Consider the following 15510-nt stretch of genomic DNA (forward strand, 5'->3'; position numbering starts at 1 on the left):
CTTTCCAGAGATAAAATATGAATTGTGCGAGAAGGTCGGCAGGCTCGGTCCCCGAGGCAGTGTGGAGTCAGCTCTCTGGCAGAAGCCAATTTCCTCTCTCCTCTGGGCAAGCATACTCCACACAGTGCGGTCCTTCAGAACAGCTATTAAAAGCAGGGGGAAGTCGGTTTTTTTTTTTTTTTTTTTTTTGAAACTAGATAGCTATCTGTATTCGTAATCAGTAGATTCTTAGAAAATTAGCTTTTCCCATTTGAAGGTTACCAAGATTGTAGGAAGTACATTCCAAAAAAAAAAAAAAAAAAAGTCTGCCCTGAAGTTCTAAAATGAGTTTGCACAGAGACCTCAGTGGGATGCAGGTATGTCCTTCCTCCTACCCTCTCCGGCCTTTAAAGAACCAGCACCAAGCACTCCTCAGGCCGCTTCTGAGGAGGCCAAAGCCAGTGATTCTGTGCTGTTGTCAAAGACGAGATTGTTAACGTTTTCCATGAGAACGTTGGATGGGGAAGGAGCATATGAAAAAGATTAGGGGCTGACAAAGCGGTCAGCGTTCAGATTTGAAAATCTGCCTAATGCCTGATTGCAGCTCAGACGCAGTCCCAGCTTCCGTTTGACCAAGCCTCTCATTCCTGTGAGCCGTGGGCACACCTGCCACTCGGATTGTTAACAGGAACTAACAGGAGCCTTCCTCAGTCATACAGGAAAAGGCTCTGTGTCTTGACAGACGGTGGTCTTCAAGCTCAAGGGTACGACTCACTATACCTCGCTATAAATAACCTGTGTTTTGTGTTCTCCGGACGGATCGTTTTCCCGCCTGTTTTTGTCCCAGTATTTTGGTTAGTGGGCTTGTATCGCTGGTCTTGGAAATAGAGCCACTGTAGCAACAGCGTTTCACTCCTAACTCCCAGCTGCACAATGGGGAGGGTGTGAGTTTGGAACACGTTTTATCAGCAGTGGTGTATTGGAATACATTTCTGGAGGGACTGAGGAGGCAGAACATTATTCTCAACAGTATCTCTAAAATTTAAAGTATGTTAGAATTTTCTGGGTAACTCTTAACTCTAAATTTATGGGCCTTCGGTAGTCAGAAAAACTGTGACTCCATCACAGCGGGCTAGAATCTGCATTTAAAGTTAAGAATACTCCGTCCTCACCCTGTGACTCTGACATACCAAGTCTTTAGACCACTTTTGGGGATAGGTATTAATTTCCAGCCACCAAGTTCTTATCATAGCCCTCATTGTGAAGCTGGGCTATGAGACATACCCAGATGGGTATCTCTTCCTTGCCTTGACAGATCTTACTACCTTGTAATAGAGGCAAGTTACAAGAAATATTTTTTAAATAATTTAGCAACATTTCTTCCAGGCAAATGTATGAGTGTCAGGGTAGGGTATGTGGGATTTTGGGCGGGGACCCAGGCTCAGAGTGGGTGAGTCTGGTGTCTCCAGTGGCACGGGAGACCGGGGCCAGACGGGGAGCCCTGCCTCAGCTAAGGGGGAAACAGAGATGCACACACCATATGGAGGTTGACTGGAGCCAAGCCTGGCTTGGCTGCTGGCCTGAAGCCTCCAGGAGTGGGATCCAGGAGGAGGAAAAGAGAGGCTGGGGGGTCTGCAGGGGCACGGGTTGAGTTGGATCCTATAGGAAGACACTCATGTCCTTCTGCATTTGTTGCTTTTCGGGAATTTCCATTTTGAGGTACGTTATTGAGAGTTCTCTCCCACACAAGGAACCATACCTTGCTTACCTTACCCTGCATACTCCATTTTGCCCTCCAGCACCACAAAATCAAGCACAAACACAAATCCCAGGAGGTGACCCTGTTTCTGGTGTATGCCCAGCTGGACTATGGTGGGACACACTCCTGCTAATTGCCTCCACACTGAACTTCTGATGACCTTCCATTTACCACCTTCTTCTCTCCCAATGGCTTTTGTTGACCTTGGTTTCCCACCGCAATTAACTTCAGCAGCCCAGCTGTGTTGGCTGGTTCTGAGTGCAGTTGTCCTAGCAGAGTGGAAGAGCCAGAAGGCCTCCACAGGTGGCTTTTTGGACCCAGGTCACAGGGCTGGCCAGTAGCATGGCTGGTTGTGCTCTGCAAACCAGCAGTGCCCCAAGTGATTTGGGAGTGTTTTCAAGAGGCCTGAGTTGGTATGCGTGAGAGCAGCTTGTAAACTGTTAAGCACTGTACAGATATAAACCATCGTCTTTCCAACAGCATCTGCGGGGACACAAGACACGAGTCCTAAGCAGGCGTGTAGCAACTCACATTCAGCCCTCAGTCCCTGAGACCATTTTCTAGATGATCTAGCCCAGGTCTGGGTCATGCTGCCCCTTTCTGAGCTCTGCCCCTTCTTGGTATCTTTATGTCAGTGGCCCTAGCACTCGGCCATTTAAAAAAGCCAGCATGATCGTTCTAAGATACTTTAGGATTTTGTTTTAGAGTTCTGTGTTTTTACATAAAGAAGGTCAGGCTCTGTGACCGGGTGAGGTGAGAGCTTCAGGGCATCCTAGGGAAATAGTGCACCCAAGATAGTTTCATTTTATGGTAAGTGCTAGGATTTGGTGCTGAATCACTAATCAACACTTATTTGCACTTTTCTAACTAGTGTCTTTTCCATTACACACCTACTACTCATCAAGTTTATCTCCCTGTGGATTGCCAGATTCCTTTTTCTTCTGTGTATGCGTCCAACCCAGGATTCTGTGGATTACAACTCCTTCCACCCAGGTGGACTCTTGACCTATGGGTCAATGTTCTCATTCCTCATGGATTCATTTTTGGTTATTTTAACTAAGATGCATCTGCAGAGCAGAGGGAATTCTAGAACGTGAGGTGTACTGCTGTATAGTACAGGATGTAAATGGCCACATTGGTTCAGGTTTGTCTGATGTACATCTTTACCTCTCTTTGCAAGCACGAACTTGGAAATTTCATGTTTTCAGACACTGTCCTTAATCTCTGGCCCAAGCAACCTTGGTCATCTTCTGTATTTCTATAATAAATCCTTTGTCTGCCCCTTTATTCTCATGCATGTTTTTGGCTGAGTCAACTTTGCATTTGGGTCCCTGAATTTCAGAACCAACCATGTCCTTGGGTCTTGTGATGGCTTTGCTTCGGTCCTATTCCTTATCACCCATGTAGCAGGTCTGATTGCTTTGAGGTGTGACTGCAGAACTCCCTCTGCTGCCTGTTCCTGGGGCTGACCCAATAAGTAGGTGACTGCGTTGTCCCTTCCCTGCCGTCTGCAGAGAAATCTGAGTCGGGCCACCCAGGAGCAGAAGCAGTTGTCTGAAAAGCTCAAAGATGAGACAGAGCAGAAGGAGCAGTTAAGGAGACTGAAGAACGAGATGGAGAATGAACGGTGGCACCTGGACAAGACCATCGAGAAACTGCAGAAGGAGGTGAGAGCCAGGGGAGCGAGAGATGTGGGCAGAACACCTGGGCTGGGGCCCAGTGCTCTCTGAGGACCTGTTGAGAGCCTGCCCTTTTGTCTAAGCAGGCATGCATCAGATTCCCAGGTCCCCTGAAGCAGCTCTTTGGACTTGTTGAGAATCCCAGTTAAAGGGAAACTGGTCTAGAAAATGCCAGTATCCTCTGGATTCTGGGCCCAACTCCTCTCAGCAACTACCCAAAGAAGCCTGGCACGTAAGGGCAGACTTAACAAATGTTATCTGATTCAGAACCCTGGGTAACGTCTGCATCTGCACCCCTCTTTCTTGTCCAGGAACTTGAAAGGCAGTTTCAAAGTCTAGTAGTTGTTACTTCTTATCTCTGCCCACCTCTGCCCTAAAATCCCCAGAAGGGGGGAAGCACAGAGCTGAGGGGCTCCCCCGATTCTAGGAGCCAACAGGAATGCCTGCCATCTTCTGATACCTACTGTGTACCAGTCACTATACTAGCTATTTTGTAACTGGAATTCTCTCCCTTATGTATTAATTCTGACAACATCCCTGTAAGGTAGATATGATGATTCTAATATTTCCCATGAGGACACCACAGAGGCCCAGTGAGGTTTAAGTGCATGGCCCAGTTACGTAGCTGGTAAGTGGCAAAGCAAGGGGGCATGACCCTGGGCTATGTATCCAGCCATGAAAGGTGTGCTTGTTCGCTCCTTGTTGCTGCTTCCATGTTACAGGTGACTAAGCCTGGACAGCCCATGACCAGGTGCTTTGCAAAATCTTTGGGGAGGTTGTAGAAGGAAGAGGAAGAGATGTATTGTTTCGATGGAACCCAAACCTGGTTCTCAGGCCCCAGCTGGAGCGTCACAGGGTGGGCTCACACCCATGTCATTCCCATGTCATTCCTTCCAGATGGCTGACATTGTCGAGGTGTCCCGCGTATCAACCCTGGAGCTCCAGAATCAGCTGGATGAGTACAAGGAGAAAAATCGCAGGGAGCTTGCAGAAATGCAAAGGCAGTTGAAGGAGAAATCCCTGGAGGCCGAAAAGTCACGTCTGACTGCCATGAAACTGCAGGATGAGGTAATACCTGGCCAGATCGGTTCCTGGTTTACCCCCACCTCACCCTCGCTTTGTTCAAAGTATCCGGGGAGACTGCCTTGAACCTCTTCTAGGAGAGACTCAGGGTATATTGGAAGACAGCACTTGGACTTGATTCTTCAGTGTTAACCTTTAGGATGGTCACATGGGGCAAATGGCATTCAAAGACACAAAGTCCCAGGGCCTCTGGGGTGAAATTGACATAACTTTAAAGTTACCATTTTCTCGATTAATTCAAGAGTTTCTGACTAAAATGTTTAGCGGCCATTTATGGAGCACCACTGGTATACCCAGCTGTGTCTTAAGGATTGATGTATACTGGTGTTTTAACTTAACTCTAGAACATGGATTATAGTAAATAATTGCTTTTTGACGTTCATTTATAAAACGGACTTTTATGAGAGCGCGTGTGGTGGACGTGAGCTTCAGGACAATGATAATGGGGACAAAAAGAAATCTTCAGGAATTTATGAGTACTGAAATAATTAAAACATATTTTTAGTTTTATACTTAGAAATAGTAGAACAAAGTACCTCCAGTGTTTGCTCCCTTCAATCTTGATTTATAAAGAACTGAGAAAAATCATGGGAATGTTTTTGATTATTTTAATGGAAAGCTGAAAGTTCTAAAACACAAGTACAGTGTATGTCAGTTTTTCGTTACGCCTCTTGCCGGCTGGATAACCTTGAGCAACTTACCCCAATTTTCTGAGCATCTGGTTTTACCTCTTTGAAAACACACCAAATAGCGATGATTTAATAATGAAATGAGATAACGCGTGAGGCTGGAGAGCTGAGGGTTTGTATATCCTGGACACGAATGTTAAGGTTTTTTTTTTTTTTAGAGTCCAAGGTTTTGCTTTTTTTCATAAGCAGGGCCAAGAGCATCAAGATTCCACAGGAAAACAAGTTTTTCTTTAAAAACAAACTTTTAATATCTTTGATGATCAAAGAAATGTCGCCCATGAGTCAGTGCTGGTACTGTGTGAAAGAACAAAGGATATTCATTACAGACTTCTAGAATGTTTCTGAAAGGATCCTGATAACAGGTCCCCTCTGCTGCAGGGGCGTATGAAGGCAGGGCCCCCATAACTGAAATTAGCATAGTGACATCACAGTTCTCTCTGGCATTAAAAGAAAGTCATTTGTATTTCTACGGCAGATTGTGGGGGAGATTCGGATATTTGCCAGAACACCAACAAATACAGGGTTCTGCTGCTTTGATTTCAGAAAAATCACAGGGTCACGATGACCCCCCTTCCTGTTGCTTTTTGTGTAATGGTTATTATTCTGCCAGAATCTTTGGATTGGAAGACACTTTAGAGATTCTCTAGTTAGATGAGGAAACTGAGATCCAGAGAGATTAGTTATGGCCAAAAGGAGACCAGTCTTGTTTATAAAAGAGCAGTCATTCAAAAAAAGATTCCTCATGATGAAAACGAAAGATGGCTCTTCCTCGATTTTTGTCAGTGGTGCAGCCCTGTGAGACACAGCTTCGGTCAGAATGGCAGAGATGGACACCTCATCATTCTGGAAGGAAAGTGCAGGCAGATACTGCCCTGCATCGAGCTGTGGAAGTCGGTGGAGTTGTTGGAATTGGCAAGCCAGGGTCACAGTGGATCCTCAGAAAACTCAAGCTCGCCTCTGTTCATGGCCCCCAACCCTGTGTTTTGGTTGAGCCGAGATAAAGCTGTCCGTTAACATAAGGGGGGCAGGGGGTCTGTCCTCGGGGAAAAGCACTGCCTTCTTTGCTTTAAGAGCAATAGACATTTGACCTGTTTTGCCTTTGGTGTGGAGCCAGAGGAGTTCTGAGGAAGGTTATCTCTAAAGAATGAAGACTTGAGTTTACTGTTGGTTTTTTGTCTGAAACCCACTTAGCGAAGGGCAGCTCTGACTACTTAAAGGCATCACTAGTGTAGCGAGGACTGCTTGTGATCCCAGATGCTCTCCACATCTGCTGGGGCATGGCCTCATTGAGTGCTCTTTTTGACAGAGCCCTCGCAAGATGGTAGGACGGACTGTTAGCACCACGTCGGACCAGGGGCTTTATCTGGAGAGGCCTTCTTCAGGCTGTGCCGTTCTCACAGAAAGGTCAGGGCTTCCTGTCAGCTTCCAGGAACCTGTTTCCTAAAGTCTAGCCACTGGGCTTCTGAAACTATCCTAACCTGTTGTCTCCCACCCCCAAAAGACTTTGAGGCATCCCCAGCTCCTCTGTGAAAATCACCCCCAAAGGACGCTGTGCTCTGATGGAGTATGCCCCTCACTGTCATCAAGGAACTAAAGCCCCAGACTAGTTAGTTATTCCGAAGACTGCTTTCACGCAATACCCTGTATCTGCCCCAAGTGGGAAGGAAGTTGGAAACAAAACACGTAGCCCTGGTCTTCACTGAATCAATCCACGCAGATGTTTGAGGAACATGCAATGTGCTGAGGTGGCTGGTCCCCTCGGGGACCCTCCAGAGAAGTAGAAAACAGGGACGACCCCTCACGGGTCAATCTTTTTGTTGCATTTTTTTCAAAGCTGTTAGTTCAGTGCCACCTTGTGGATGAAAAAAACACTGTACATTATGACAGCGGAGGCAGGATTTTCTTCTAGAGAGCAGATGGTTTCACCTCCTATGTCTGTTTGTATTATTGGATTTGGTGCCTGTGAGTTGTTTTGGGGTCATTAATTTCGTTTTTTATTTTCCCCTCATTTTGACCCTCCATTGAGATGATGCTGGTACAGGTGGGTAATGACCTGCACTGTGGGAAGCACTTACCTAGTTCGGTGACTTTCAAGTGTTTTTGGCCGTGACCTCTATAGTCAGAACAACACCTTGCATCGCAACCCAGTAATATGTGCATCCATACATATGTATGAGAGTCTAATACAGAGGTTTCATAAAACAATATCTCTTTGTACTCTGATATTTTCTGTTCTATTAAATTTCAAAATGCTGGCCAACATGTACAAAATTGAATCTATAACCCCATGGGTTGCTCCCTATAGCTAGGAAGCTGCCGCTTTTTAGAGGAGAGGAAACTGAGGCCCAGAGGGAGCTAGGACTGGCTCAGGGTCTTCTGGACTGCAGGATATGGGCACCCCCTGATCGTCTGTGGGGTCCGCCTCTGTGCTGTCTGTCCAGATGCTCTCCCGATGCAGCCCGGGTAACCACCCAGCCCTCCTTCTAGGTGCGCCTGATGGAGGAGGAGCTACGGGACTACCAGCGAGCTCAAGATGAAGCACTTGCGAAAAGGCAGCTTCTGGAGCAGACGCTGAAGGACCTGGAGTACGAGCTGGAGGCCAAGACTCACCTCAAGGATGACCGAGGCCGACTCGTCAAGCAGATGGAGGTCTGTAGGCCATGCGGGCGTGAGCCAGGGCCCCTGCAGGGTGAGCGTGGGGCGCAAGACAAGTGGCCTCTCTGTGCACACCCGAGCCTTTGGGATCCTTCAGTTTTTATTCCCTGAAACAGGCAGACCTGAGTAAAGTCATTTCTTGATTTGAGGAAGAAGCTGGTAGTTCACAGACTCATGAGATGTCAGAGCTAGAAGGAGTGATGGAAACAGTTTAGCACAGTGTCCTCTTTGTCTTGATGAGGAAGCAAAACCGAGCTCCAGAGAGGCCAGGTGGCTTTACGTAAGGGCACATAGACGATGCATTTTCTGTTGGTTGCTTTGGGAAGTGCTTCCAACTACAGAGGCCACAAAACTACCGCAGATCTAGGGAGGGGCTGAGCTGTGCCCCAGGACGAAACCACCTACCTCCTGGGAACATGCAGCTCCTCTGTCACACCACACACTCCATTCCTGTCTCTCCTGACTCTGGCCCTTTTTTCCCTGACAGATGGTCCAGCTTTGCCAAAGCTAGCAGCAAACTGTGGCTCAGTTCATTTTTGGATATACCATATATACGTAGTCTAAGACAGTGTGTCAGAATGTGCTCACTGGGGTCACCACCTGGGGGTGGCCTGTTCACGGGGTGAAAACACAACACGGTAGAAAAAAAGGGAATTGAGTAACAGATTCGAAATATGAACAAGCACCTGGGCAGGACAGGACGAATCCTAACATCAGTCCACCTGAGCTTATGAAAAAGAATAGTCCTCAAGATCAAACCCAGCCCCAAACCAGAACACCCTCCCCTTCGCTGGACACACACATACCCCACATCCCAGTGGAATTTAGAGAGGGAGAGAATCAGTTCCCAGACTTATAGGAGAAGTTAAAATTCTCAAGGTTTTGATAAAAAGACAGTGCTCAAGAACAGGGAGAGATGGTTTGAATTTAAAGTCAGTGGAATGTCAGGTTCAATTTTGCAAATAAATAAAAATAACTTTTAAAACCTCTTTGTAGCAATTTCCATCTAGGGAGGGATGTTTCAGCCATTGAAGATTTTATTAGATGGGCCCTTTTTAGACACTGGAATAACCTGGCATGGTTTTGTTGTCCTTTTGTAGGATTGCTGTGTATTTTGCTATAGTTCCTATTTCTGATCTCATTAGAGAGGGTCATGTTAAGGCAAGCTAAGGTCAACCCAGTTAACTAGGAAGTGATTTGTCAAGGACCCAGACAGTCTGGTTCGAAGCAAGCTAAAGCCATGTTGGGCAGCTATGTGAGAACCTTTGGTGTAATGGACCCCTGACCTGGGCCCCTGAATGCTCCTGGTGGGTTTTGAATAGCACAGACTTTAGACAGGAAGAGAGGACTGTGAGGAGGTGCTTTTAGTTAAGCATTGGGTTGTCATCTTCTTCTAGAACATTCTGACTGAAAGAACATTTCCTTCTGCCAGCTCAAGGTCTAGAAGCAGTGACAGGATGGAGCGTCCCTTGCCCCTGGGCACTGTTTTAGATATTTCTTCATTAATGACAAAATGAACAGCTCTCAAGGCCCTACCGCTGGGCAGCACGCTGCAGGAGCGTTGCCTCCCCTCAGAGGCAGCTGGGAGGACTGTCTCGCCGTGACAAATGTCTTGCCTTTTCCTTCACTAGCACTTAACCAATTAATTCTCAGGACTCAAGAGCTCTCTCAACACCAGGCATTTTCTGTAAACGCAGAAACTCAGGTGGCTGTTTTATGTAAATGCGGCACTTGGGGATCCTTGTTGAGATGGCCTCCAAGGCGTCAGGGACCGGAGGACAAATAGGACTGTCTGAGCAGAGCCCGGCGTTCTGTTCCAACTTGGTCTTCGAGCCTGTCCGCTCACGGGAGAGAGCTTTCTGGGTTCCCTGAAGATGTCGTTCACTAGCAGGGAAGGCATTCACAGACATTTACTCATTCACGTGAGTAAGTCTGATTTTTGGGCCGTTTGGAGACGTCCATAGCTTGTCAGCCCTACTTTGACGACTATAGAGACAGTGTTTTTCCAGTGTTTTTCTGCAGACTCATGTTTCAAAACTCACGATGACGATTGCTTTTTAGCAGGTATGGCGCGGAGTTAATCCAGACATATGATACATGGGCAGGTGACAGGAGAAACTTGTGCACAGACCTCACAAGCCCCTAATGCTAGGTAGGGTGGTTTGTGTTAGAAGCGTCTTTTTTCCTAAATGCAGCTACTTTGACATGCTTTTCTCTTAACACTCAGTGGTGTTAAGCGAGGAGCCAGCCAGGAAGACAGAAATGACAGTTCTTCTGGAATTATGGGGCCACTGCTGTCCCTGTGCTCCTCAGGTGCAGATTTGGGACTGACTACATAATGCATGAAGTGTCTGAGGTGCCCTAGAAAAGAGGCACAGGCAATAGTACATCATAGCCTTTACTCCTGCAAGGCTCTTGGAAACTGAGCAGGAAGGAGGGAAAGCATTGTCCAGAGCTTGGAATTTTTAAAGAAATGTGTCTTGGATGATGTCTGAGCTCCCACATTGCCTTTTAACAGGTAACCTGTGGACCTTAGGCTTAGGTAGATCTTTGTAAAGAACTGATTCCTAAGGGGGAAAAAAGACGTGAAGGAAACAGGCTAAAATGTCCTTAGGCTTATGTTAGGTTCGGGGTAATATTTTTTCTCCTTTCACAAATTTTTGAAATGCACAATTACATCTTCCATTACGAAAGCAATACCACACGGTTTTTCTGACAGTCTGAGAAGGAGATGCGTCCTCTCCCCGAACTCTGGTGATAACTCAGCTCTGATCGGCCTTGGAGGTTTGCATTCCCCAGGGCCATCCATGCACCCCACCTGGGTCAGTGCGAGTTCTGTAAGACTGTGTTGTGTCTCCCTTCTTTCTTAGGACAAGGTGTCTCAGCTGGAGATGGAACTGGAAGAAGAAAGAAATAACTCGGATTTGCTGTCTGAGAGGATCACTCGGAGCAGGGAACAGGTACTGTCTGTAGTTGAATGATGAACGGATAGTCCTTCCTGGAAAAGGAAATGTGAGAGGCAAAAAGCAAAGGATTCAGCTAGAGGAGGGAAGAAAAGTTCTTGCCTTATAGAAGTGACGGAAGGCTGGGTAGTGTTCCCCGTAGGAAGCCGTGAAGAAGGAGGTTTAATATATAACATAAAGCACACAAAGTGGAAGTTTCCAGAATGGTTATGGGTAACAGTCTATTAGCCCTAGTAGACAAAGTGCTTTTAGAGCAGAGGCTCTAAGAATCATCAGTCCAACAAGCAACTGTGTGAAACTGGGTAGCTGGTGCAGTGTTAGTGCCATGGGACGTGGAGGATACGATGCAGACTTGTCCTTTAAGAACTTCACCAGCTAAATAGCAGTACACACACCTATGAAGCCTTCACAGGACAGCAACCACCTCTTCCGAGTGAATGCTTTCTGCAGTTCTCAGAGGTGAGGAATTCTACTTCCCTTCGATCTGTACAGCAACCCTGGGAGGCAGCCAGGGACGGTACTGGCTGTCCTCACACTGGAGTTAATAGAACTAATTTTCCAAACGACACTCCATATAATCCGATGGTTTTTGAATTTTGTTTCCATTTTTTATTTCTATTTTATTTTTTTTAAAGGTTTTATTTATTTATTTGACAGAGAGAGAGCGATCACAAGTAGGCAGAGAGGCAGGCAGAGAGAGAGGGAGGAAGCAGGCCCCCCGCGGAGCAGAGAGCCCGATGCGGGGCTCGATCCCAGGACCCTGGGATCATGACCTGAGCTGAAGGCAGAGGCTTAACCTTCTGAGCCACCCAGGCACCCCATGTTTCCATTTTTTAATTAAAAAAAAAAAAAAAAAAAGAGTTTAGAGCGGCTGAGTTCTGTCCTGGGGATAGGGAATCCTGTCACTGGAGAGCGGTGGTCCCCTTAACTGGTTGCCTTGCCCAAATGATTTGACATATCACATGGGGAAACATTATGGGACAGGATTCAGCACACCGAGTGGCAGTTTTGAAAAGAATCTGTGTTCAGTAACCTCAGCTTTCCATATCCATGATACCACTGGCTGTCTGTAGAAACCTCTGAAAGGATGTGTTTTCCATGACAACTTAGTTGTGTGCTGGGCTCTAAAAATGGTACCAGAGAAACCATACATAGACATTCAGAAGACTCGTCACCTCTTGATTTGTTTCGGGGACGTTTTTTGTTTTGTTTTTAAAGATTTTATTTATTTATTTGAGAGAGAGAGACAGAGAGAGCATGAGAGAGGAGAAGGTCAGAGGGAGAAACAGACTCCCTGTGGAGCTGGGAGCCGGATGTGGGACTCAATCCCCGGACTCTGGGTTCATGACGCGAACCGAAGGCAGATGTTTAACTGACTGAGCCACCCAGGCACCCTCAGGCACTTTCTTAATTCAACAAAGCAAACTAAACCTAAAAGCCTTGGGTGATGCTGAGTACAAATGAGGAAATTTTATCTATTTTATGAAGAATTAAAATTAAAAATCTGAAATACACATGAATTTGGGCAAAATCTTCTATATCCAAAGAAGCTCTTTCCTCTGGTCGTTCTTGGACTTCCCCACATGCCCCACCTTTCCTTCCCCTCAGGACAAGGAAGAACCGGAAGTTCTAAAGCCTGGGGACGATGCCATTCCAAGATGGCAGCCCCTCGTCAAAGTTGAAGGGGAATCACTGGCTTCTTTTCCATCAGCCATTGTTTCCCTATTGACAGATTTTTTTTTTTAAGATTTTATTTATTTATTTGAGAGAGAGGCAGGATGAGAGAGAGAGAGCATGAGAGGAGAGAGGTCAGCGGGAGAAGCAGACTCCCTGCCGAGCAGGGAGCCTGACGTGGGACTCAATCCCAGGACTCCAGGATCACGACCTGAGCCGAAGGCAGTCCCATAACAAACTGAGCCACCCAGGCACCCTATTGACAGACTGTTTGCAAACAAGTAAGATAGTCATGCTATTTGGCTTCTGAGAGTGCAGAAATTCCAGGCCAAGGCTCTGCCCTCTCTTCCCACTGAGCGCAGCTTTAAGTTCTGTCTGCACGTTCCAGGGCTGTGCTAGTCCCATCCTCCTCGCGGGGTGTGCAGCCCAGCAAGCAGGAGCTGCAGAAGCTTAGGGAAAGTCTGTCTTGAAAACCTCAAGTCCAGATGGATCATCCAACCTTGACCCTTGAGCCCTTGTACGTTGGTACTAAAGTCTGCATCTGTTAGGTTCTTCCCTGGTAGAAAAGGGAAACGTGCTTGATGACACGTTTCTGCCAGCGTGGCTGAGCCCCCATGGTACCGTGGTGCATTTCAGGATCTGCTAAGCACTCCTGATAACAGAAGCAGCCTTTGATTTGTTTTGCTAATGCTGCCTGTGGCTGAGGGGGGGAGGAAGGGTGGCGAAGTCTGTCATCCTGTCAATAACCAGGCAGGCAAAACAGACTTTCCAAGGCCCCTGTTTGACACCAAAAACAAAACACAGACACACTGGAACAGAAAGGGCTTGCCTTGCTCAGCTCAGCTGATGGCCCAACCTGATGAAAACTGATCGCTCAGACCGGTTTCTTCGTCCTCTCACCTGAGCTCCTGAGGCATAGAACTGCTCTCCGCGATGTGGCCAGGGTCCTTTGAAGATCCTTTGAGCCCAGAACTTGAAGGAAGGCCAGGGAGGAGGTTAAGGGAACGAGCTTGGTCTCCTGGAAAGCTCATGGGCTCGTGAGTCCTGGGTCTGACTCCCGGGTCTGACTCCTGTGCCAGCCCCATGGGGTCCCAGGGCGGTCCCAGCGTCGCTGAGCACCATCTCTAACATCTGTGAAAGTGCTTCTCTTCTCCAGATTCCAACGCTGAGCTCCTCTGACGAGGCTGTGTCTGACCAAGGGTCTGAGTCCCTTGAAGTCCCCAACCTTACCCCGCGTCTGAGGTGCACGCCCGAGGGACGGTTCCACAGCCTCTAGCCTGTTCGCCCTGTTGGTTCTGTTTTCTCCTTCTATTTCCTTTCTTGTCCCTGCCCTCCCTGAGGTGGGGGGCAGGGGGTAAAGCTTGGTGCCTGTCGTAGTGGAGGAAGGGAGCATTGTGGTCCCCTTGTTGTAGGAATTGCTGAAACAGTTACGTTACCCCAAGGTAAGGCGTCTCTTCTGGCCTCGGCTGCCTCTGGATTTGTGAGGAAGGGTAGCGTAGGGAGCTAGCTGAACAAATGCCTGCCTCGCAGGACGGCGTTTAATTCTTACCCAACTCTGAGGTCAGTCTGAGACTTCTTGTTTGCCTTACAAAGTAAAGGTTCCAAGGAAGAGCCCTGGGTACCGACAGTCGGGCCCTATCTTGGATCCGCTTAGGTCAATATGTAGGGCCCCGGGCCTACGGCCTTCCTGCCAGAATCAGAGAAAGGGGAAACTTCCAAACTTAAGACCCCTGTCTCTTGTCCCTGCCAAGCACCAACCTGTGATGCTTCCTTAACAGGGACATTCCCTGAAGAATAGGAAATTGTTCCCGTCTGGTATCTCCAACCTGATTTACAGTGTCAGCCTGCAAGGCTCAGCAGACTGCTTCCAGGCACTGTAGAGGGAATGAATGGGGAGTTAGCCTTTTTGGATCTTGCTCTTTCAACTGAAAAGGGAAAAGGTTATAGGTCTTACCTAAACTCTGCTTTTTTATAAGCTCCTCTTCTGAATTTTACTTTCCCCAAACATCTCTCTCTCTCTCTCTTTTTTTTTTTTCCCCTCATCTTAGTGGCAGGGCTTAGGTAGAAAATCTGGGGGGAAAAAAAGTTTTCACAATATGAGCCAACCCCTTTCACAGACTCTTAGATCTGGCACGACCTCCAAGTTCCTCTCCCCAGACTTCTCATGCAGTGCGCAGGAGATCTGAGGCCCAGGGCCCCCCGTGATCCCGCTGGCTCGCACATGTGGTCAGTTGCAGAGCTGGTCGCAAATCTCCTGGCTCCCCAAACAGGCTTCTCTCTACTGGTGCTGGGAAGACCTACCGTGTACACAAATAGCATGGTGGGGAGGCTGCAGAAATGATCAGGTTGGCCCCTGTCCGTGAGTGCTGTGTTTGGAGAGATGGAGGATGCCCCCTCAAATGGATAATTAATAACAAAAAGCAACAGATACGAAGTGCCAAGTGCAGGATTCAGGCAGCTCACAAAGGAAAGGCCATGATAGCAAGGGATGATGGTGGGAGTTCTTAGAGGAAGGTGAACCTGGAGTTAGTTTAGTTTTGTTTGTTTGTTTTTAAAGATTTTATTTATTTATTTGGCAGGCAGAGAGCCAGGCAGAGGGCGGGGGTGGGGGAGCACCGCTCCCCGCTGAGCAGAGAGCCTGATGCGGGGCTCAATCCTAGGACCCTGAGACCATGACCCAAGCCCAGGGCAAAGGCTTTAACCCACTGAGCCACCCAGGCGCCCCCTGGAGCTAGTTTTGAAGAAAGGGCAAGATTTAGACAAACCAAGGAGTAGGACTGGAATCCTAGACAGAATGGGTAGTGCGAATTAGGCTTGGGAAGTAGGGTATTTACAGTGTTTGTGGGACAATGAATGGACTACTGTAACTTGATCGGGTTCCTGGTTTCCATAAGGGAATAACAGGGGGTAAGTTTGGAGAGGCAGTTAGAGGGTATTGAATGGACCCTATCCTGAAAACAGTGGGGAGCCATCGAAGACTGTGGAGCAGACAGTGACGCATACACAAAAGCGTACATTAGATTAATGTG

At 47.5% G+C, this 15510-nt stretch overlaps 1 protein-coding gene across 5 annotated transcripts in view; it reads left to right on the forward strand.

The window, feature by feature from the left end:
• Window positions 1–15510, forward strand: part of CGNL1 (cingulin like 1) — a 161840-nt gene that overhangs the window by 132250 nt on the left and 14080 nt on the right. For all 5 annotated transcript variants that reach the window (XM_032341441.1, XM_032341443.1, XM_032341442.1 and 2 more), the window contains 4 exons: window positions 3253–3405; window positions 4315–4485; window positions 7677–7838; window positions 10715–10804. In XM_032341441.1, coding sequence (XP_032197332.1) covers window positions 3253–3405; window positions 4315–4485; window positions 7677–7838; window positions 10715–10804 — 576 coding nt within the window. The remainder of the gene's footprint in view (window positions 1–3252; window positions 3406–4314; window positions 4486–7676; window positions 7839–10714; window positions 10805–15510) is intronic.

Source organism: Mustela erminea, chromosome 5 (assembly GCF_009829155.1).
Source record: "Mustela erminea isolate mMusErm1 chromosome 5, mMusErm1.Pri, whole genome shotgun sequence".
Classification (NCBI taxonomy): domain Eukaryota; kingdom Metazoa; phylum Chordata; class Mammalia; order Carnivora; family Mustelidae; genus Mustela; species Mustela erminea.